The 24884-nt window shown below is 39.3% G+C and overlaps 1 protein-coding gene across 1 annotated transcript in view; it reads right to left on the reverse strand.

Annotated features, from left to right (window-relative positions):
• The window catches only part of abca3b (ATP-binding cassette, sub-family A (ABC1), member 3b), a 52336-nt gene that overhangs the window by 5393 nt on the left and 22059 nt on the right, over positions 1-24884 (reverse strand). The window contains exons 9-27 of the mRNA XM_079604978.1: positions 17829-18002; positions 17561-17742; positions 15171-15317; positions 14878-15007; positions 13511-13665; positions 12427-12582; positions 12020-12230; positions 10608-10758; positions 9120-9218; positions 8373-8571; positions 6183-6492; positions 5826-6108; positions 4908-5112; positions 3783-4002; positions 3532-3690; positions 1525-1685; positions 1309-1443; positions 491-685; positions 156-343 (exon numbers count right to left, since the gene is read on the reverse strand). Of these exons, the coding sequence (XP_079461104.1) occupies positions 156-343; positions 491-685; positions 1309-1443; positions 1525-1685; positions 3532-3690; positions 3783-4002; positions 4908-5112; positions 5826-6108; positions 6183-6492; positions 8373-8571; positions 9120-9218; positions 10608-10758; positions 12020-12230; positions 12427-12582; positions 13511-13665; positions 14878-15007; positions 15171-15317; positions 17561-17742; positions 17829-18002 (3460 nt within the window). The remainder of the gene's footprint in view (positions 1-155; positions 344-490; positions 686-1308; positions 1444-1524; positions 1686-3531; positions 3691-3782; positions 4003-4907; positions 5113-5825; positions 6109-6182; positions 6493-8372; positions 8572-9119; positions 9219-10607; positions 10759-12019; positions 12231-12426; positions 12583-13510; positions 13666-14877; positions 15008-15170; positions 15318-17560; positions 17743-17828; positions 18003-24884) is intronic.

Raw genomic sequence — 24884 nt, forward strand, 5'->3', positions numbered from 1 at the left:
ATCCATCCATCCATCCATCTATAATATCTAATCATCCATATTATGTGATCATCTATTCATCATTTAATCATCAAAAATAATAATCCATCATATCTAATCTTTCATTTATCATATCTAACCACCCATCCTCTTTCTCTCGTGTCTCACGTTCATACCTGTAGCTGCGGACGAGTTTGTCAGCGTGAGGTTCGAGCAGCAGCGAGCGCAGGACGTTTTCTACACAGCCAGTGGTATACTTCTCTGGGATGCCCCTCAGTCTGGCATACATGCTCAGGGTTTCCCGCCCTGTCATGTGATCCAGCACCGCGTCAAACTGGGGACAGTAGCCGATTCTCTGTTGCACCTGAAGTCATATTTAACAGTGTTGAATATACCATTCACATATGCCGAACTATGATAAAAAAATGTCAAAATATCGAACGTAAATCTCCAGTGTTCAGGTACTTAAATCTTTTGTGAAGCGTCAAATGTGAGAGAACAAAATGCCAACCTTTTTCACATCTCGGAGGATGCTGTAGCCGTCAATAAAGGCATCCCCTGAAGTTACGCTTTCATCTCCCGTCAGCATTTTGAATGTCGTAGTCTTCCCTGCTCCATTAAATCCCAGCAAACCAAAGCACTCACCCTTCCCAACGGCCAGGGACAAACGGTCCACTGCTAACAGCGTCTGCCCGCCTGAATATACCTAGTGAAACACAACCACAGATCTTAGGCAAAAGAGGAGAAAAGGACAATAACAGGAAACTAAATAAGTAGATGATGCTGTGACCAATTCAACATGGTGTTTTCAGGGCATTGCAGGAATCATATTTGTTTTGTGAAAATATGTAAGACCATACATCACTTGCTCTTTAGCATATTTGCCAGTGTATTTCTGTAGAATGTTGTTGTACACCAATATTCAATTTAATGGCTTTTGTGAAGCTTCCTTTGAATACGACAACAGCTCATTTTGAAACATTTGACAAATAGCCATAAAAAGGACCTTTAAATGTCCAAGCGATTTTGAGATGAATGGATTTTCTGGATGTTTTATACACTTTGGCCAATAGGTGGCGGCGCCACCCAACTGGTTTTATAGACTCAGGAGGACATTGTGGCAATGATATAGTGGAATTTGCATGTCGATAGATTAAAGCATTGCACAAATACGTTGTCACTGATGGAATCTGTAGGAGAATTTAATCAATCAATAAACCTTAAAAAAGGCGGGAAAATATAGACCAGTGGAAATTAAAAAATTGGTACATACAGTATGTTGCCATGTTGTAGTTTGAAGCCAAATAATCCAATGTGATAGCAGCATACCTTCCTGATCTCCTGTAGAATGAGCGGGCTGCCCACCATGGACTCAACCACTGGCTGGCACTCCAAAACTCTCTTCCTCTCCTCGGCAACATCTCTGTCCTCGGGTTGAAGAGCTTCTTCTTCCAACAGCAGAGCCTGACAAAAACACACACCCGTGATTGTGACTGATGGCAAACCAGACAATAATATGGCAGCACATTTTCCCTCCTCTCCCACCTTCTTGCGTCTCCTGCAGAGGTTGAGTAGCGTGCGGATGCACCGGAGCTCGATGAAGAAGACCAGGGCGAGGTAGACGACACCCTGCAGGGACATGGCCACCAGGAAGCGTCCCACTCCGGGCTCCTCCATGGATAAGTAGTTCTCTTGATACGTGATGTCTGCAGACGACAATGAGAATGACAACACAGTCCCCGTTTACCAACTTAAATCAGGATTTTCAATCTTGCAGCTCATCAAGACGACAAACACGGCAGATTATTTAATTAGCGTGGACACACACAGGCTAACACGTTACAGAAAACAGGCCGAACAGAAAATTCAGTGTCCACAGCTTCACATTTACATTAGTCAAGTGAAAGCACATTTCTAACATTCACACTTCCAACGCAACTAAACGACAGAAAAAAAAAAAAAAAAAAAATGACATCCATCATATCTAACCATTCATCCACCCATCATATCTCACCATCCATCATATCCATCCATCATATCCATCCATCATATCCATCCATCATATCCATCCATCCATCCATCCATCATATTTAACCATCCACCCGCCCATTATATCCATCCATCATATCTCACCATCCATCATATCCATCCATCATATCTAACCATCCACCCGCCCATCATTTCCATCCATCAAATCTAACCATTTATTAATCCATCATATCTCACCATCCATCCATCCATCATATCTAACCATTCATCTATCCATCCATCACATCTAACCATTTATCCATCCATCATATCCCACCATCCATCCATCCATCCATCCATCCATCAATCCATCATATCTAACCATTCATCTATCCATCCATCACATCTAACCATTTATCCATCCATCATATCCCACCATCCATCATATCCATCCATCCATACATCATATCTCACCATCCATCATATCTAACCATTCATCCATCCATCATATCTCACCATCCATCATATCCATCCATCCATCATATCTCACCATCCATCATATCCATCATATCCATCCAAAGCACATTTCTAATTCCAAAGATGAGTCGACATCAAATCCAACGCAACTAAACAACAGGAAAAATAAAATAAAAAATTACATCCATCATATCTAACCATTCATCCACCCATCATATCTCACCATCCACCATATCCATACACCATCATATCTAACCATCCACCCGCCCATCATATCCATCCATCAAATCTAACCACTCATCCATCCATCATATCTCACCATCCACCATATCCATACATCCATCATATCTAACCATCCACCCGCCCATCATATCCATCCATCACATCTAACCATTCATCCATCAATCATATCTCACCATCCATCATATCCATACATCCATCCATCCATCATTTCTCACCATCCATCATATTCATCCATCATATCTAACCATTCATCCATCCATCATATGTCACCATCCATCATATCCATCCATTCATCATATCTAACCATCCATCCACCAAATCTCACCATCCATCCATCCATCCATCCATCCATCACATCTAACCATTCATCCATCCATTCATCCATAATATCTAACCATCCATCTGTCATTTCTAACCATCCATCCATCCATCATATCTAACCATCCATCTGTAATATCTAACCATCCATCCATCCATAATCCATTATATCATCTATCCATCCATCATATCTAACCATCCATCCAATCATCCATCCATTTATTATGTAACCATAATCCATCATATCTAACATCCATCCATCATATATAACCATCCATCCATCATATATAACCATCCATCCAATCATCCATCCATCCATTTATTATGTAACCATAATCCATCATATCTAACATCCATCCATCATATAACCATCCATCCATCATATCTCACCATCCATCCATCAATTCTAACCATACATTCACTCTTCATATCTAACTAATCATAATTTCTAACATCCATTTATCATATCTAATCATCCATCCATTATATTAATACATTTTGGACAATTCACTGTGGGCAACGGCAGAAACAGAACCGATCACTCACTTAAATACTTGCAGATGACTTCAGCAAAGATGCTGGAGGTGCAGAAGGTGATTTTCTCGTAGTTCTGGTAGAACTCGCTGAAGGACATGCCCAGGCAGTAATTCGGGAAGATCAGGAAGACTTTATCCAGGATATAGGAGAGGTCTAGCAGATGCAGATCTGGACCACAAGAACACGAGGTGAGTGAATACAAGTTCTTGCAAGAAATGAAAAGCATTCTGAGCGTACGAGTGTGGACATGCGTTCCTCACCAGGTATGGTCATGATGGTGACCGCGAGGAAGGTTGCGGTGCCGCTGATGATGTTGAAGATGGTGAGGCGCGTGTAGGCTGAGGCTGCCGTCGAGAACATGAAGCTGAGCAGGTACATGAGGGGAATCACCGCCCAGCCATACAGAAGCAGCAACAGTAGAACATCCACCAGGTGGTTTTCAGCCACGAACGCTTTTACTGAAAACAAACGGAAGACCACCTGAGAGAAAAAACAAACAAACAAAAAAACACGTCAGGCATGTTGAGCTTAGTTGAACATAGACATTCAGGCAGAGCAGACGGCATAGTTGAGAACCTGTTCTAATTCAATCCCAGAACAGAACGATGTTCAGTTGCGTTACCGGTTCTTGAAAATTTTTCCACAGACTATACTTTTGTCCCTCACAGGCTCGTTTTCAATGCCGTCTGCAGGGACTAATGTCTAGAAGTTATGGGACAATATGTTCTCATTGCATGTCAAATGTTAAATATGTCCAAATGTTAAATAGGCCCCTCAAGATATTTCTGGTCCGTCTGCTGTAAAGACAAAGCTGCTCAATTTTTAACTTTTTTTTTTTTTTGCAGTAGTAAAATAAAGTGAATTTAACATTTAAATATTTATATAAATATTATAAAGTATATGTATAATCATATTTACTTGATTATAAATAATGAAATAAAATGATAAATAATTAAAATAATTAAATTCCATATTTAAAAAACAACAACTGAATGTAAAAAGTTTACACTTTTTATTATCAATAAATTTACATATTATCACAAATTCATTTTGTACTCACAAATACGCAATTTCTATTTAATAAAATTTATATTGGTTATAGAAATGCCCATGACTTTTACTTTCAATTACTTTTGCAGGTCTAGAAATAGTATTTTGTAAAAATGTCTAAGATTTTCCAAGACTGTGGGAACATTGGTTCATAATTAAAAAAATTAGGGAACGACGTAAAATTAGAAATATGACATTATGACATATCATTTTAGCTGTATTAGTGTATTTTAAATCGCATTTTGTCTTATTTTAATCCATTTTGAGCCATCTTGCAACTGTGATGAAGCCCTCAGATTAAGACCTACTGTCCTAGACGGTGCGTTGATACTGACCAGCATGAGCAGGCAGGGCAACAGGAAGTTGATGAGGTCCCACAGGAGGGCAGAGAACCAGAAGTTGGAGAGGTAGACCCCGCTGACCTGCTGCAAGTGCTTGGACTTCACTGACCGCTCGGAGACGAGGAGCAGGGCGAAGGTGCTGGCTAAAGACGCCATGCCGTACATGAGGTTTATGGCGATGGCGAAGCCTGTCTGACCCCTGTAGAGACAAAAATGGAAGAACGATGAAACAACCAAACCGCTAAACGTCCCAAGTTAACTTAGGGTTCTGGGTTTGTTCAAATCACGATATTAAACCGCAAAAAGACTGCTATTTAAATGTGAAGTCTGCAGGTTATGCTACGTGGTTCAACTACATATTTGTCTTCTACACATACTTCATAAAGCAATAATAATAATTGATAATAATAGCATAATTTATTTAAACAACTTAAGGAATATCACAAAATGTTTCATCCGTGTTTTAATTTAAACAGTAACTCTGTTTTTCAACCCTGTTTGCAAAAATGAAAGGATGTGTTAAATTTTTATTTGATTACATTCAATTTATTTATCATTTATTTGTAGAGCGCTTTTCACAATACATATTGTTTAAAATTACATAGCAAAAGTTTAATTTAAATTGTTGAAGTTTTATGCCTTCATTCATTTTGATTAGCACCATTTTCTTAATAAATGCGGTATTATATCATAAATTTCCCCAAAAAATAAAAAGCCATTTCTTAGGGCCCTGTTATTGTTAAAATGTTAACAAGTTAATCAAGTTTTATGAATTTCACTGATTAAACATTATTTTTGGCAATTAGAATCTACTTAAACCATTAAAACAGAATCCAGAAAAACGCAGAATTTGGGAAAAGATCAAATGGAATTTAGGAAACCATGAAATGGAGTCCAAAAGCTGGCACGTACTCGGACAGCTGGCTCTGCGCCGCCTCGGACATGTTGCGGGGCATGGGGTAATTTCCAGTGCGGATAGAGGCGTCGGGTCCTGCTAGTAGCTTGTAGAGAGCGTTGTCAACCAGCATGAGCGCCGTAGCGGAGGTGTGGTAGCCCTGGTTGTTGAAGTAGCCGGTGACCTTAGTGTACTTTCTGGATCTGTGAAAACCGCTTCTGAAAGCGGCGCCCACCACACAGTGCTCGTTGAAAGCTCCGCCCTCCCGCATGGCGTTATATAGCACGTACTCTGAGAAATCTGAACAGACAAACGTTAGGATGTTGTCAATGCAGCGACCATGCATCACGCTAGCGTATTAAGAGCAGCGTTACCTGTTATATTAGTGTCAGCCGAGGCTCCCTGGGAAGGCAGCTGTGTGGCATAGATCTCAGCCAGAGCTGCAGCCAATGGCCCAGCGTGGGCATCTAAGGCCACGGGGACGTGGGTAGGGCCGTACTGCTTTAGTGCCAGGCGGAGCTGGGGCGAGTTATGGCTCCTAGGGACGGTACGGGCCACCACTAGAGCCACCACTGTGAAGATCAGCGGCACCAGGAACTGAGCCACCATCACTTTCCAGTTGCGCCAGCTGTAGAGCGCCCTCTTCAGGAACATAGCGTAGAACTGCTGCATATAGAGTCTGGCCTGAGGATAAAAACATGCAGAAAATAATTTACAAAAACAATAAAAGCACCAAAAAAAAGAAAAAAAGAGAACCACTATTCTGTCTATCTATCCATCCATCTTAATCCTTTTATTAAAAAAATTATACTTTTACAATTTATGTTACAAAAGATTTATATTTCAAATAAATGAAATGCTGTTCTTTTGATGTTCTTTCTATTTATCAAAGAATCAGAAATGTTTCCTGAGCATCAAATCATCATATTAGAATAATATACTGAAGACTGGAGTAATGATGCTGAAAATTCAGATTTGATCACAGGAATAAATTACATTTTTAAATATATTACAATTAGAGCTGTCATAATATTACATAATGAATGTGTGTGTGTGTATATATTATGATATTTCTATATATTATAAGTCTGTGTGTAATTATATATATATATATATACACACACACACATACCAGTATATAGATATAGTGTATACAGTATATACACAACACATACAAACACACACATAGAAAACAGTCATTAAAAAAATACTGCAAAGAAGTCTCACACCCCAAGGAAGAAACATTATTTGAATCAAATGATACCAAAGCTATTGTATGAAAAATTATTAGACAATTACATTTAGTAATTTATGGGAAATTTAAGTTTATCAATAAATACAAACCAGCGAAACCTAAATCCTAAAAATCAACAACCAAGTTACTTACAACCCTGTAACCCATACTAGCTTTTTTTTTGCTTTTTTTTTTTACAGTGTTTAAACCATTTAAATAATTGATTTTTAATTCTAACAATTTTACATGCTGTTAAAGGTGCTGTATGGAGTTTTTCTACGAAAATGAATCCATTTTTTATTGCCTGTGTGTGAAGGGGTTGTAATCTCACAATAAAATGATCCACTTGGCGGGTTTTGCTATTACCTCTGAAAGCAAGTATTCCTATTTCTATGTGAAGTCTCCGGGTCGGATTTGCCGCGAAATCCAGTGACGTGACTGAGACCTGCATACGCGCTCCCGAGCGTCTCGCCTCGTCTACTGACTTTGCACTCAACAGCGACGACACTGCAACTTTATGACATGGAGTCTGCTAATACTAGGAAACGACTAGCACAACACAGACTCCACATAATAATAAAAAACTCGCTTGTAAACGTATTCATTGCAATCTGAAACATCACCGTTAGATGCCGCTGAAAACTCCATACAGCACCTTTAAAGCTAAAAAAACAGAAACAAAACAGAAACAAAAATAAAACTACCAATTAATGTGACCTCCTCAACAACATTTTCTGAAGCGCCTCCTTTCTCTGACCTTGAGCTGATAAATAAATTTTTTTTTATTATTATTTTCCTGCCATATTTTGTCATTAGAGAACAAAAAGCCTGGAAACCGCACAGTGGGATCAAGAGTTGAATGTATGCATGTATGAGTTGTAATTTACTATTATTATATAGTATTGTGAGTGGTACAAAAGTCGCTGACAGGTAATTGCATGGCTCTATAGTCCACGTGTCTATAATATTCAGGCTTGGGTTTCTCATTCAATGTTAGATTATAGGATCAAAGGTGCAGCAAGCGATTTCTGAGAAACGCTGTTGAAAGTGGATCAGACAGAGCACCAAAACACACTTGTAGCCAATCAGCAGTAAGGGGCGTATACACTCATTAGCGCCTATGTCGCATAGCGTGTTCGTGAATTTGGGGGCGGAGCTTTTAAGATAGAAGTGTGATCATTTTGGATAGGGGCATGTTTGTTTTGGTGATTTCAAATAACAACAGCATTTCTCAGAAATCGCGTACTGCACCTTTAATGTCTGCTTAGAAAAGTAATATCACCTCATTTACAAAAGCACAGTTAGTTTGCGAAGCGCTAAAAGCACTGACCCCGGTGTTGAGTTTGATATTGGAGCAGTCCTCTGAGATCATAGTGCCGCTATCAGTGAAATCCGTCACGTCAGTCATGCCGCTGATGCTGCTGGAGTCGTCCATGGTCCAGTCATGTGACCTCCGCTCATGCTGGTACTGCAGAGCAGGGAGCTGGATGGCCTGAATGTCCAGACTGGAGTCCACGAGCTTCCCGACCCTGAGAGTTTGAGCGCACGCAAACAAGACGAAACAAACATGAGGATCTGCATGAAAGTGGCTGTTACTGGAACACAGCTGGACAGCCATTCAATGTGCCTACACAAAAGTGGTTATATAAAACGTAGAAGGGCTCAGAGAAATGATGCCGAAGGAGAGAAAGTAATGATGTCACTGTGACCCTTCACTCCGAACCCTGTCTTACAGCTAATGGCTGAAGATTCAGGGCTGCGTTTAAGCTCTCCGAATCCATCATGAAAAAGGTTTTGTGAATGCGAAGGAGAATTGATTAAAAAATCCTCTCGGAATGACACACCAGAGATTGAGCATGTTTCCACAGGGTGTGTTTTCAGAGGTCTGTAATTTAGTCATGCAATAACACAGTGTTTTGTATGGTTAAGAAGCCCTGCAAATCAATTATTTTAAAAGAATCAGTTCATATTAAAGCAATAAGCCCCGCAAAGCCGTGTTTTACAGTGAATTTAGAACACCTAAGGGCTGTAAAATTTGATCTTTTCTCAATAGGAGACTTTTCTTGTGGTCAAATACCTGAGAAAAACCTCCTCCATGGTGGTAACGGACGCCCCGTAGCTGGCGATGCCCAACTCGTCTCGATTCATCTCCAGCTCAGCAAACAGCAGCTCAAACCTGCAGAGAAACACCAGATGTGAGAGCGCAGTGCAAACTCAACAGACAGGACCATCAAGAACTGCTGAAACCACTGAGCGTGGAGACAAAGAAATTCAGTGATTACATCCATATCCATTCATTTCTACCAGCTCAACAAAAATGCAAATGTATCATTCTCATGTCACTCAAAACTTGTGTAATGTACCACAAAAATATATAATGTTAAAAAGTTATTTTTGAGAGCTCAATTATTGTTTTAATTTCTACATACTATATATATATTCTTTTTGGCGCTTGAAGCTACTAGTCATCGTCCAAAATTCTGTATTATTTAATTTTAGTATAGTATTATTTTAGTATAATTGAGATGCTATAATAGTTGTTGTTAATATTTTGAATTAAATTAAAATTGTATATTGTCTGTTCCTGGTTTAGTTTAAGTTCTTTTTTTTGGCTTTTTTCTTCTTTTTTTTTTTTTTTTAAATGTTTAAAATATGTCCATAGTTTTAATTTGAGTTATTTTAGTACTTTAACTTAAACTAAAAGAAAATGAAAATGAAAAATGTTGGCAACTAGCTGAACTACTTTACGATTATAACCTTGGTTCCACGAAAAAACCAACATCTTGTACTTTCAGGAACATTGAGGACTAAAAATGGTATCATTTTCCTTTTGGGGTGAAGCATTTCTTTTACGAAGTGCTTTTATGATGTTTTTCTCTCATTGAGGTGATTTAGAGAGTCGCCATGGAGAAAGACGTGTGTGTCATGAACAGAGAAGAATGTTGTTTCAAGACCTTCACTAAAAAACAAATCAATGGGTAAATTTAGTCCATCTGTTGCTACGGCAGCTCACAAGAATCAGACCCACGACTCAAGCCTCATATGCTTCATTCATCTGTATACACCAAACTACTGTTTTTTCATAATTCATTGTCTCTTATAAGCACCAGCTGAGTTTGTGCAGTCAAGGTTATTGATTAAAGGCAATGATGATGAGGACCTTGATGTTAAATAACACAACCTCTTCAAAATCAGATGTTAGGATGATTTCAGCAGGATTCAACTAGAGCACAGGATTTCAAACAACAGAGCATTTGCAACTGCATACTAACATACTGCGCATGCTTTTTTTGTAGTATGCAGTTCAAGGTATGCAAACTTCTAGTTATATGAAATATATCATATCCCACAATGCAATATACTTGACTCATTCAAATAGAAGCAAAATTGGATTGTCTAAAAAAATAATGGCATGCCGCTCGCTGCATTAAACATGCAAAGTCATGAGATGATAATGTAGCAAACTAGTGTTTAAAATGCATTGCAAGCAACATACGGTTTCACACACTACTTAAAAAAAAAAAAACAGACATCTAATATGTGCTGTGTCTGAGTGCTGTCTTACCGGCTGGTGCTCTCTTTGGGCAGTATGTAGGAGAGTTCAGCGCCTGCACTGCTCTCTAGAGTGGCATCCGGCACATACATGTGGACTAGACGGGTGATCTCAGACACGTTACAAAACGCATCTTTTACGATAACCATGTGGTAACCAGCACCTGAGAGAAGTACAAGAGGATAGGTTTAGGGTTTAGATAAAAAAATAAAATAAAAAATAAAATAATACGAGGCTGTTTTAACGCCAAGCTTGTTTTGGAACCCGGTGCGTTTTCTCCATTAGTTCGGTTCGTTTAGGCACATGAGAACACGTCTATCGCTTGGATCCGCACCAGAACAATCACTCCGAGATCACCTTAACGAGGTGGTTTTGACCTGATTAAAAGCAAACTCTAGAGCGGTTCGGTTGAGGGGAGAAAGCAATCCCACCCAACGGCTTAACGAAACCAAGCGGTATAATAATTCATAACGGGGAATGTGTTCTATAAAAGCAGCAGTGTCTGATTCTGTGAGTGAGCACATTAGTTATCGCAGTTGAAAACCAAAGAGAAAGCAAGAATGCAGTCCTGACGAAGCCTTGATTCCCGCTCTAACTATATATATAATTTGAAATATAATTAAATATATATATATATTAGAATTAAATATATATATATTATATATATTTATCAGTCAGGGGTGTGTTTCCCGTACAATGACGCAACTCACTGCTTAACTACTATAGTACGATACATCGTTGAAGAAACAAATTTGCCAGTCACGACGGTTTCCGAAACCGTATTGTCGCAAATTGGTCGTTCAACCACGTTGGTTATGTCACACACGTGGTGGAGTAATAACTTCTTTTAAAGAATCCGTTTGAGATCGAATTAATGCTAGACTTTTTGCTATACATCACAGACATGTCATCTGAGGACTAATTCTCATTTTCCTCAGTTATTTTGCTTAATTTCTAGATTCAATCTAGACCCGTACACGGATAAGCTCATGGAACAAACTTGTCAATCATCTTGATGGTTCGCTTTGAAATGTTGCCTTGTGAAAGCGAACCAAAATACAAAGGAAATGCAACATTGGAACAAATTAAGTCCCTGTTTCAGACCAAAGCAAACGATCTACAGGTCTGAAAACGCCCTGGGACTTCTCTAGGTAAACGCAAAGTCCTTACTGGAGCAAGTTGGTTCGTGTGACTGCCATCTGGAAAACACAACTTTGCTATACATTTACTATCGCCACCATATTGAACTTTCCAAATGTACAGTATGTCAATCATTTTCCTCAAGGAGCCCATCTCTTCCTACCATCTCTGCTAGCAGTCGAGAGCTAACATTTATGCTCAACAACATTTGAATGACAATCTTATGCATAAACATCTTGTGACAACCTCTTTCTGTTCCTCTCATGATCTTTCCACAGTCTCACCGTATTTGTTCTTGAGGAAGAGCGGCGAACCGCAGCACTGGAGCTCCCCGCTGGCCATGATGGCGATGCGATCTCCCAGCAGGTCGGCCTCGTCCATGAAGTGTGTGGTGAGCAGGATGGTACGTCCCCGTTTCTCGCCCTGCAGCAGGTCCCGGGTGGCCCGTCGGGCTGAGGGGTCCATCCCTGAGGTGGGCTCGTCCAACATCACCACCTACAGGGAAACAATGGGTTTCGTTAGGATTTGAGTGGCTAATGCTAATAGGAAACTTTCTCATCTCACTTATACAACCAGCATAAACCAACCTGGATAAACATGGAGATGTTTTTAAAAAAATTAGTATTTACTAAACATAAAATGTCTGCGAAATACAACTGCAGTGGTTTAAACAAGGTTGCCGTTGCCTGACCTTTGAGTCTCCGATCAAAGCAATGCCGATGGAAAGCTTCCTCTTCATCCCACCAGAGAGGGTCTTGGATCGCGCATTACGCTTATCCTCCAAATTAAGGATCCGAAGGATGCGGTCAACCTCATCGGGGATCTTTTTGCGAGGGTAACCCTTCAGCTGAAGAGAAGAAACAAGCTATGTAAAGATCCATCTCAATGTTAAACAGACTGCGACAGTCTAAAAATCCTGTTATTATTCATTATTAAATCCTTAATAATTTATAAACTGTTAAAAACAGGCCTAATGTGAGCTATGAAGTGAATCGATGGTATATGCGTTTGCCTAAGCCATCAACTATCAGCTTATTTTTTAACTAATCATGTTCTAAGTCGTCATGAAATCAAAATTTACTCTATTTACTTTGTTAGTGCACATCATTAGTCTTGTGGTGAACAAATCCTTGAGAGTTCATACACAGAAAAAACAAGTGTTCGTCGTGGTAATCTTTGATCAAAATCTGAACATTTGCTTCCGCTCTGGAATGGCGTTCCTTCCCTGATGACGTCAGTTTGACGGCTTGAGTTGAATATCCTTAACCATTCCCCTTCAACCGCCAGTCTGCTATGAGCAAGGGATGGAGGAGGTGCGCTAAAGTAAAACCCCTTCACTTGGAAATACGTCACAACACTGGAGAAAATATGGTTGCAACTTCCAGTTCACAGAGCCTAGCGTAATTCCGGTCGAAAACTACATTACCCATAATTCTGTAAAGAAATCCACCAGTCAGAGACTAGCGACAAGCAAAATCACTCCAAAAGAGCTCTGCCCATTACCTATGACGTGAACGAGTCAGTCTCCCGAGGCTTTCAAACCACTTAAATATTTGTGTATAAATGTATATTTTGCAATACACATAATATGTATTGTTTCTGTATACATAATCAACACCTTTAAATTAATAGCTTTATAGATTTTGGTTAGTGGTTTGTGATTTAAGTTCATTTAAAAAAGAGCATGTAGGACATTTGAACAGAAAACATGGATAACATATGGATGATCACAGAGATAAGTATCTTATAGACATCCTCGATTACTCTGTGTCTACCTGTGTGTAGAAGAGCAGGTGTTCTCTGACAGTGAGGTTGTCGAAGAGCACGTCGTGCTGCGGACAAAGACCCAGGCTGCGGCGGATCAGAGCCATATCCTGACATATGTCATAACCGTTAATGTACGCACGGCCGCTGCTGGGCGGGAAAAGACCTGGGATTGAAGAAAGAAAGAGAATTTCAACGATGTAAAGAAGCGATCTACTCTGACTGACCTCCATTATCACGGTTTACAGCTAAGAGCAGAATCAATGGCGTAGCTGCTAGCTATACGAGATAAGGCTTAGCTTGACTAAGCATGAATCAGTGTGTGTGATCTGAGGGTTTTATTTAGCTTTACATGTGGATGTAAAGACTTCTGTAAGTTGTTATGGATAAGAACATTTGCTTATATGCCATAAATATAAAAGAGATTGTAAAGCTACAAGCTAATTTTAAGGTACAAAAAATACAAAAAGATACACTTGCTTGTAGCCTATAGAGTAACAAGAGTAGTTAAATTGTTAGGGTATCAATATATAAAATAAACAAAAAGATAACTTAGGCTATAAGTGTTGTGAAACTATTTTTTAGCTAGCTACAAGCTTCTCATACTTTCAAGGTAAATGAAAAGCTACACTAGCTTGTAGCTATACAAGCTGCTAACAAAGTAGCAAAACTGAAGGTATTTAAAGGGGACAATATCGTTTTAAAAATATAACTTACAATCAGTCTATATACAGTGTTCTGAAGCTATTTTCAAACTAGCTACAAGCTAATCATAATTTAAAGGTAAATTAAAAGCTAGACTAACTTATATAGCAGCTATTTAGGCTGATAACAAAAAATAGCTAAACTGTGATCAATTTAAAGAAGCATTATATAACTTGTAAGCTACAAGCTAAAGTAGTTAAACAGTCAAGCTACTGTTTTGAAAAAGTACTTAGCTACGTTGTTGTTAGTAGCTTGTAATGTATTATTTAACAGGACAATTCATCTAAATGATCATCATTATATGATTCAGTAAAAAAAAGAGCCGTTTTATCTGCACTAAGATTTACACTAAACACTAAAGATTTACACTAAACACTGTTTTATATTAAACCTATAAATCAACTAAATCATAAAAATGCTATTTAGCATTATTTTTAAGTAAACATTTATCCCACTACAAAAGAGATTATGTACAATGTCTTGCAGGATGTTCAAAGAACACAATACAGATATGATTCAAATTAATAATTTATTGAACCAGTTCATTCAAATGAACCATTCAAATGAACTGACTCACTAACAAGAATCACATTTCCTAAAGCAATTTGAGTGTGACAGTCACGCAACTTAAACTTAGCTAAAGTACATTAAAACTAAATTGCTGTGTTCTCACCTGTCAGCATTGATAGTGTGGTTGTCTTGCCCGCTCCGTTGTGACCCAGCAGGACAGTGATCTGGCCTTCGAACATGTTGAGCGTTAAATCCCTCACCGCCTCCTTGGTCTTATTGCCCACTTTAAACACCTGCGACAGAATGATCCACATGTTAACCTTCTCCAACAGTTTCTAGAGGAAATCCATGTCTCTTTCACACTGACCTTGCACACACACATGCACACACACAGAGTCTGCCATCTGTCCCCTGTGAATCTAATAATATTAATGCAAACCACGGTGCATCCGATACCTTAGCCAAATGTTTGATCTTGACCCCCGAGACAAGTCCAGCTGGCTCCTCTTCGATGAATTCCCCCTTCGTCGCCTTCTCGGCATCCTCGTCATCCTCCTTCTCCTTCAGAAAGGCCACACGAGGGCTGCTGCACCAGTACGAGGGCTGAGGGCAGATGAGGAGGGGAAATATTTGACAACCCTTTTTTTTTATACCTTAAATTTAATAATAAAAAAAAAAAATCTATTAAACACACATGCTCCTAAATACATTTTACAGTTCTCACACACCTAATGCGAGTAAAACGCTCACACTGTTGAGCCCTGATGATGGCTAAAAGTTTCACGAAGAAGGGCCGCTAACAGTTTATTCAAATAATGTTTTCTCTCATTAACAAGAGGAAGGTGTGTGATATTAGCAAGATTATAGCTAAATATGGCCAAAAAAAGTCCATTATCTATCATCAATACTATAGCGATGTATAAAGCACAGCTCACACAGAAGTCACTTTCAAACATGAAGCTTTCTGTCAGTCAATGTGGCAAATTCATGTGGCCGTGAAATCTGCATGGGAAAATCTAATGGGAATACCAGGATTCCTACTGAAATTACTGGTATCTTTCTTTAACTGTAAAAATTCACTAAACCCCAGTAGATGTGACAGATTTTTTTCACCAATTTTATTGAAAAGTGTAAATCTGCCCTGCCTGAAAAACTAAGCTGGTTTGCTGGTCTTAATTGGTTTAAGATGTTCTCCTAGCCTTTAAAGCTAGCCTTGAGCTGGTTGAAAAGTGCCCAAAACTCCTCTAAACCAGTGGTTCTCAACCCATTTAGACTCCTAGGACCGCCATAAACAATATTTTTAAAAAATTCCAGTGGTTTTCTCACAAATTATACCTGATCAAATACACAAATGGCATGGCTAGAAATACATATAAAAATGCCCATACATGGAGTCATAACATTTATTAAAATAGGCTTCCTCATATGTCAGTTTTCCTAGACAGTGGAAACCCTGTTATAAGAAAATTAAAAATGACTTAAACAAGAAATATCTTGCTTTTTAGTGGTTTTATCTTATATTAATCCTTGTCTGATATCAAATAATTTGTAAGGCTTGATAACCACTGCTCTAAAACCAACCAAAAGACGAGGTGGGAGACCAGCTAAGACCAGCTTAGGCTGGTTTAAGATGTTTATTTCAGCAGGATGATCTGGAAAAAAACGCCCATAAATCTGTGAAAACATTTACAGAATAGCTCAAAACTGGGTCACCGCGAATCTATTCGTGACGCAGCGTTTACTCTGGTTTCAGACAGCAACTGCGTTACACTAAGTCATTTGTGTATAAACATGCTAGACATCCAGACACCACTAGTCAAAGGAGTGCCCCAGGAAGCCATTGTTCCATATCACTTTCACTCCGGCGGGGTCTTTATTACCGGCCCGTTGATAAGCCAGTCTGCAAACACAAGCACTGACGCAACGGTTGTCCTTAATAAACAATAGCTCTGCGCAAACCGAGCCGCTGTTCATGTACCCTCCCTCTTCCACACCCTACAGTAAATCATGTACGTCAGGAGATAAGGTTGTGCACACACTTCCTGGCCGTCTTGAATACATAAGAAAGGTTTTCCTGCCGAGACCAAATGCTTTCTGTCTTTCAAAGGCCTCTGTTCAAGGCACTCCAGTTGCGCACACCAGTTGCGCACACGCTGGTTCTCACCCTTTCACACTTTAAAAACTTCCCATGGGTGAACCGCTAACCACTAAGACAAATTCACAAGGACATAGACTGTTTTGACCATTGTTTCGCAAGAACACCAACCCATGTGATGATGAGCACGAGGAAGTTTGAGGTTTGAGGAAATAATCGATGCACTCTGAGCATTGCTAGACTTTTGACTACATTCTTAAAAATGGAAGTGCTTTACTGGCATCGATGGTTCCAGTGAAGAACCTTTAACATCCATGGAACCTTTCGATTCCACAAAACATTATAGTTTTAGAGATTTTTTTTTAAATGTTCTTCAGATCAATGGTGTTAGTTTTTTCCATTATAAAGCCCGATTTGTTCCCTGCTTTAGAGAAACCATTTATGGAATTTAGGATCAAATATGATCGTTCTTAAGAAAATAATTGACTTCTTAAAGGGAAAGTTTGCCCAAAAATGTAACTTAATAAGGAGAGAGAAATCTCTTTTATTAAACATCTTAATTTGTGTTTTTAAAATGAACCAAGTCTTATGGGTTTTGGAACGACATGAGGGTGCGTAAATGATGACTGAATTTAAATTTTTGGGTGAACTATCCACTTAAGAACTTGAACATTCTTACCCAAGGTCTTCAATGCAGCTAATAGTGACCAAAAATATGGCTATAGACAATGTGCAAGTATGAAATACTTACCAGTATGAAGAAATACCATGGAAGAGGGACTCCATACTCTCCCGGAAACACGGCCTCCACGTACCAGGTGACCAGACCGTACAGCACAGCGTCCAGAAGAAGCAGTCCGATCACCTGGGCCATGGAGAAGTCATCGTCCACCGTTACCGGATCAAACAGGTTATACCACTGGATGCCCGTCCCTGAGGATAACATAAGACTTGAGCATCAGGTGCATGGCAGCATTATTAGAGCAACAATAGTGTCATGTTTAGCTCGACCCCCTGACCTTTGCCCTCAAACATGCCGATCAGCTGGGCTCCCATGGCCATGGCCACATTGGAGATGAGGCAGGCGGAGACTTTCTGGGCGTGCGACAGTAGGTCATAGTGAGGCCACAGGAAGATGTACGGCAGGTAGCTCAGGAAGTAAAGGAAGCCTCCTGCTGCTGCCGCCACGTTCGCTATGGGAGAGAATGACACCGAAATGAGGTTTTGCTTACAATTATATAAAAACATCACACACACTGAAAAAGAAAGACGTAAGAAATTATATTTTTCTTTAAGATGCCTTTGTAAGATCTTTAAAATGTTTTGCATTGTTTGACAATTAAGCACATTTTCCTGCACACATTCTCATACCGTAAAGTACATGGAATTAATAATAATAATAATTTGTTACATTTATATAGTGCTTTTTCTGAGACCTCAAAGCGCTTTACATAGAAGGGGGGGAATCTCCTCAACTACCACCAATGTGCAGCATCCACTTGGATGACGTTTTATCCAAGTGTACGCCCGCCTTAAGCCACCATTATGGTGATCAGTGTTTGCTTTAGTTGGGCTCTTGACCCTTAAACTGTTAACATTAGATTTTGTTTGGCTGTTGTATCGGAGTTATAACTGCCAGATGAACAAAGAGAAATGGTGACTAGGTTATGTTTTGACCTAGTCATAATTTGACCTGAATCACACAACTTATTTAGAGAGTTATGTTTATCTTGTTGATTACAGCAGCCCTGTGATTCTATAGCAAACGATTTTCAGCATTTTCAATATAATCCAAAATATTCCTCAAAAGTTGGTCTGATAAAAAGACTTTGAAAAATTATTTTCTTAAGACACACTGACATCAATGATCAGCCTGTGAATCTCAAAATGGTGACCACTAATCAAAACTCATGCATTGCGTTATGAATAAATTCTGATCTGAATTGTCTTAGTAATTTCCTTTTCCTAATTGAATATTCTGTTTGTCACCATTGTTGAGATTCATTCACTGATTATTGATGTCTGTGTGTGCCTAAAATAAGTATTTCTTAAACAACTTTTAAGAAATACTTTGGTTTATTTAGAAAAGTCTGGATCTTATATACATTTAAGTCAGAGATTAGACTCTAAATGAGTTTAGGGATTCAGGTCAAATGATGATTATGTCAAAACATAACCAACACCATCTGATCACCTTTTCTCTTTGTTCATCTGGCAGTTATAACTCAGGTACAGCAGCCAAACAACATCTAAAGTTAACAGTTTAAGGGTCAAGAGCCCAACTAAAGCAAACACTGATCTCCATAATGGTGGCTTAAAAATTTCGATTTTCTCCTTCAATGATTCTGTTACCATCAGGTGTCTTCAATAATGGTCACTCATCGCTAAATGAATCACTTAATTGGATCATTAACTTTTACACTTTTGAGTGTTAATTTAACACTCATATTTTAACACTTTAACACCCTTGAGTCTGGAGCCATATAAACTTCCCAGGAGAGTTAATCTAAGGCTACGTTTACACGTGGACGGCTATTTTCATAAACATTTCACCCCTCTCCGTTTTCAAAAATAGCATCGTGCACCTGTCAGTTTTCAGAAAAGTGTTTGTTTACACAAACCAGGGTATATGCCGTCAAGAGCATGCCCAACCTGTAGGTGGCAGTGTAGCGAGAAGCTCAAGCCCACTTAGCCAATCAGAATCCCGAAAATAGTCACATACTGTGACGTCGGCTGCCTAAAACTGAGAAAAACTGAGTTTACATGCAAACGTGCAAACTAAGTTTTCCAAAATCTCCACTCTGGCCGGAGTTTTTAGAAAGAATCGTTTTCAGAGGTGAATTCTCCATTTGTGTGTAAACGAAGGGCACAAACGAAGGAAAATGTCTCCGTTTTTCAGAATAACCATGTACGTGTAAACGGGGCCTAACACTGGAGTTTTTTGCTGTGCAACAAAACAAATACTACCATTGTGTGTAAATACTTTAATATTTAAATAGTACTTATTTTTATGGTCTAATTTATTTTTAAAACAAATGAAATAGCATTTCATTATTTTTCACATTATATTAATATAAATTCAGAGAGAAATGTATGGAAGCCTGTCTTTTCTAGAAATTACTCAAATAAGGTGATTTGATGCTCAAGAAACATTTCTTATTTTAACAATGTTGAAAACAGTTGCTTAATATTTTTGTGGAAACCATGATACATTTTTTCAGGATGTTTTGATGAACAAAGTTCAAAAGAACAGCTATTATTTGATATTGAAATCTTTTGTAACATTTTCAATGTTTTGTGATCATATTTGGGTGAATGTGACCTGGAGATTTTTGGGACATTCTCCTTCACATACACACACCAACATGAGTTTCAGTGTGTGAAATTGAAGGATGGACATGTGATGTGAATGAGTTCAAACCCTGGCCTTGAACATCCTTCCCTCCGACACTCAACCAGCCACAAAAGAGTGAAAGAGAGAGAGAGAGAGAGATAGAGAGAGAGGTGATGGAAGAAAAGAGTGGCACTGCTGTTCAACAAATGGAAGAAAATGACAGACTGGGCTATTTTTACATTCACATCTAAAAGGGACGCATAGATGCAGAGAGCCTCTTAAGACTCAACAATATGTCATTTGGGGTTTGAATGGGCTGGACAGAGGCAGAGCAGAACGTGTTGATTAAGGTTCATTTTCAGCCTCTCTAAACCCAAAAGAGGACAAGTCTCAAAGGAGGTCGTTGAACCGCACAGATTCGATTTCAGAAGAAGAGATTTCAGAAGAAAAAACAGCCAACCTTGTTCTACATCACATATATCAGCTGTAGAAAACCACAAAAATAAAACCTTCTCAAATAGTGACTGCAAGATTAAGGGCCCTATTTTAACTATCTAAGCACATGGTCTAAAGCGCATGGCGCAAGTGCACTTAGGGCGAGTCCGAATCCACTTTTGCTAGTTTGCTAGCGACGGGAAAAATGGTAAGCGCGCTGGGCGCATGGTCTAAAAGGGTTGTCTCTATTCTCTTAATGAGTAATGGCTGTGTTTTGGGCTTTACGTGCAATAAACCAATCATCTCATCTCTCATTCCCTTTAAAATGGGAAAGTTTATTTTAAAAATTTACATGACAGAATTTGATAGTGGAAAGACTGAACGCGTTTCCAGAGAGGAAACGGATCAGCTCGTGCACAAGGTTAAAGGGCGCGAGCAGACCATCTACGGGTTCCACCACATCTGTATGTAGACAATAATAATCTTTTACATTGTAATCCTTTTATTTTAAATTTTTTTGGGTAGATTTTGTGCTACTGTACGTCCTTGTGTGTGTAATAAGAAGAGTGTACGCGCGTTGTGGACCCGCCTATAGCCACACACAGTGTTGTAGTCGAGTCACCAAAGATCGACTCCCCAGTGTTCGAGTCCGAGTCCAAGTCCGAGTCACCAAAGAAGACGCCGAGTCTCGTCTCGACTCCCCAGTGTTCGAGTCCGAGTCACCAAAGAAGACTCCGAGTCGCGTCTCGACTCCCCAGTGTTCGAGTCCGAGTCACCAAAGAAGACTCCGAGTCGTGTCTCGACTCCCCAGTGTTCGAGTCTGAGTCCAAGCCCGAGTCACCAAAGAAGGCTCCGAGTCATGTCTCGACTCCCCAGTGTTCGAGTCCGAGTCCAAGTCACCAAAGATTCCGAGTCGTGTCTCGACTCCCCAGTGTTCAAGTCCGAGTCACCAAAGACTCCGAGTCGAGTCTCGACTCCCCAGTGTTCGAGTCCAAGTCCAAGTTCGAGTCACCAAAGAAGACTCCGAGTCGTGTCTCGACTCCCCAGAGTTCGAGTCAGAGTCAGAGTCAAAGTCCAAGTCCGAGTCACCAAAGAAAACTCAGAGTCGCGTCTCAACTCCCCAGTGTTTGAGACGAAGTCCGAGTCACCATTACCTGAGTTCGACTCGTGTCTCGAGCCCCCAGTGTTCGAGTCCAAGTCAGGTCATCAAGGTTGAGTCTGTGTTATATTTCAAGACTGCCTACATTTCTCCACTCTAGCACCTTTAAAGAGCTGTAATTATAAAAGAGGGTCTTCATTAAACAAAAATGACACCACTGTCACGAATGCAAAGGGAGTTTATTTACTGATTTTTTTCTGCCACACAGCATATTTTTTTCATTGATTACACTTTGCAACACAGTAATACAGCAGCGGCCTAATATATTGATATATTTCATGTAAATCCGTGTTGGTGAACTTCACGGTCCGGGGCGCATCTCTCTGTATTTTCCAAATGTGAAAATGTAGTATAGGGAGCCCGCAAATCATGCACTAGTGAAAGTAAGAACGAGAATGCAGCGTTAAGCGAGTGACGTCAATAAGTGTGTTGTCAAGCAAGGAGAGCGAGCGGTAGCGGTGTCCGACTGAGAAGCACATGTGTGGCTGTGAGGAGAAAAAAGCGGTCCTGCCCGGTCTTGGAGCCCGAAACAGGAAAAGTGTAACATCTTATATCAAATTTTTATAACCTATTTAGTCAGAAACTTCATCCAACGTCATTAATTTGATGAATGCTCAAGTCCGATTTTATATATCCCAGAGTCCAAGTACGAGTCATCAGTCTGCGAGTCCAAGTCAAGTCACGAGTCCAGAGAATAGGGACGAGTCCGAGTCTAGGACTCAAGTACTCCATCACTGGGCACACATTACAAACACCCTCTTTAAATAACAAAAAAAATATTGCGTTGTTCAATGGCGCAGTCTATTTTAGTTTCCTCAAAATAGCAACGCGCCAACAATGCGACTGAACACACCTCGTTTTCAGACCAGCAGCCCATGGGCGCACAGATGGGCGCAAATGCATTTACTATTTAAACAACATGGCACAGGACGTGAAAATGATAACTGAGTCAGGCTGAAACTAGCAAAAAACACTTGTGTGGCGCTGCATTGCACTGGGTGTATGATAGGGCCCAAAGAGTGTTATAACGAAACAAGAACATGTCAATAAAATGCTCAAGGTCAATTAACCTTTAAAATGAAACGTATTTTCATGATTATGTTAAAGGGGCGAAACACGCTTGAAGCGCTTGACCAATCACAACACACTGATCCAGCCGACCAATCAGAGCACACTGAGCTTTTCAGAAGGAGGAGCTTCATAGAGACCGGAACTAAACAGAGCGTTAGTGACAGACTGAGAAGAGGATGTTAAATATGTGGAAAATCGTGTGTTTTTTTAACATTCAAGCATTAAAACCTATTCTTGTAAATCCCAAAAACAAAATCAAGACTTTGAAAAAGTGCATTACAGATCCCATTTAAAGGTTGTGTAGGTAAGAATTGTCTAAAGAACTTTTTTTCAAACTGGCTTAAACTGTCTTTATATACCAATACATAATTAAAATGTAAGTACTTTGAAAAAGAGAGTATAAAAATTGAGTGAATCTAGTGTATTTAATCTTCAAAAAACACTGCTCATTAATCCATTCGGGACGAAACAAGTGATTGGCTTGCGCGACTGTCACTCTCTGTCACCATGACTACCGCCGCTATTATTGGCTCTGCCCACGGTGGGGTTTTTAGGTGGGAGTGAATGGAATTAATGAGCTGTGTTTATTGAAGATACACTAGATTCACTCAATTTTTATACTCTCTTTTTCAAAGTACTTACATTTTAATTATGTATTGGTATATAAAGACAGTTTAAGCCAATTTGAAAAAAAAGGTTTTTTAGACAATTCTGACCTACCCTACCTTTAATGCAAAAACTCTCCATCAAGCTACACATAACTAGCCTGGTCCTACCAGACTCTCGTGCATTTGTACAGAGAGTCTGGCCACTCTCCATTGACAAATGTTAACTTCTTTGCAGGCGGGTACTCTGTTGAAGTTTAAAACTATTGAATCTGCCCAGATCGACTCGCTAACGGTTGGTCGTGACGAAACTTCAACTCAAACTAGCGCACGACCTCAACGTCATCGTTCTCAGCCACTCCCTCTGTTCGCTGATTGGACCGGTAAAAAATTGACCGGTGAAGACCCAAGAATATACCACAAACCCAAACAAGGAGAATGAAAATTGAGCGGAAGTACGTAGGAGGGAGGAGCCAGGCTAACGCCCGTTTCACACATACTCCGTTTGCAGTGCGTTTGCGGTGCGTATTTTTTTCCGTACCCATGTTAACAGGTTAGAGATTTCACACTGCACACGGATGCGGTCCGGCAATCCGTTCCAGTTGCGGTGCGTATACAGCAGTGCAGCGATCGTTTACGCACAGAGTCTATTTTCTGCTGTGCTGCACCGCACTGCAGCGTATTGTTCACATTGAAATAAATATAGATTGACAAGAAACTGTAATAATTTGATCATAGCTACTCATAATTACAGTTAATGTGTTCTACATTTACTAAATTACAGGATCAAGAAATTAAAAACGTTTTAAACGAGAATATAAATATATATTATTGCTGCATGTTGTTCTATTTAAACATGAATATGTAGGCCTACTGTGTTGCCCTTTTTATTTATTTTGTTTATCGTCACATTCAACCTTCATGTCATGCGAATTTATTAAATGTAAATGAACATCTGAATATGTAGTTGTAGCCTATATGAATTCATAAGTAAATCATATTATATAGTTTTATTTTTGAATATAAAGAAGTTAAACAGGGTGTAATTATAAGTTTGTTATAGTTATGTAGGCTAGTTATAATTAATTTTGACTATGTAATTGTAAATCAAAATGTTTAACTTTTTGGTGCTCCAGCCAGCCTTATTTATAGCAGAGGATACTCGTTTTAATGTAGTGGCATGTGCTAACAATAATTATTATATCAAATGTTAATTTCCAAAAAGGTCCTTTGTCTTCTGGGGGCTAGCCCTCTCCCGGTTCTTATTTTTTTTTTCAGTCTTAAAATATGCATTTATAATCAGTATTTATACATTTGTATTCTAATTTAAAATATTTGTGTATTATATCTTAGCAACAGATATAGCGTGATAGCTTTTCTTCTGTCAACAACTCGAACTAAAACAAAGAATCACAATGATTAAAATTAATTTCATACTGTTGTAATGGTCTGTACACCAACAGCCCTTTGA

This window comes from Phoxinus phoxinus (assembly GCF_949152265.1).
Source record: "Phoxinus phoxinus genome assembly, chromosome: 1".
Lineage (NCBI taxonomy): Eukaryota > Metazoa > Chordata > Actinopteri > Cypriniformes > Leuciscidae > Phoxinus > Phoxinus phoxinus.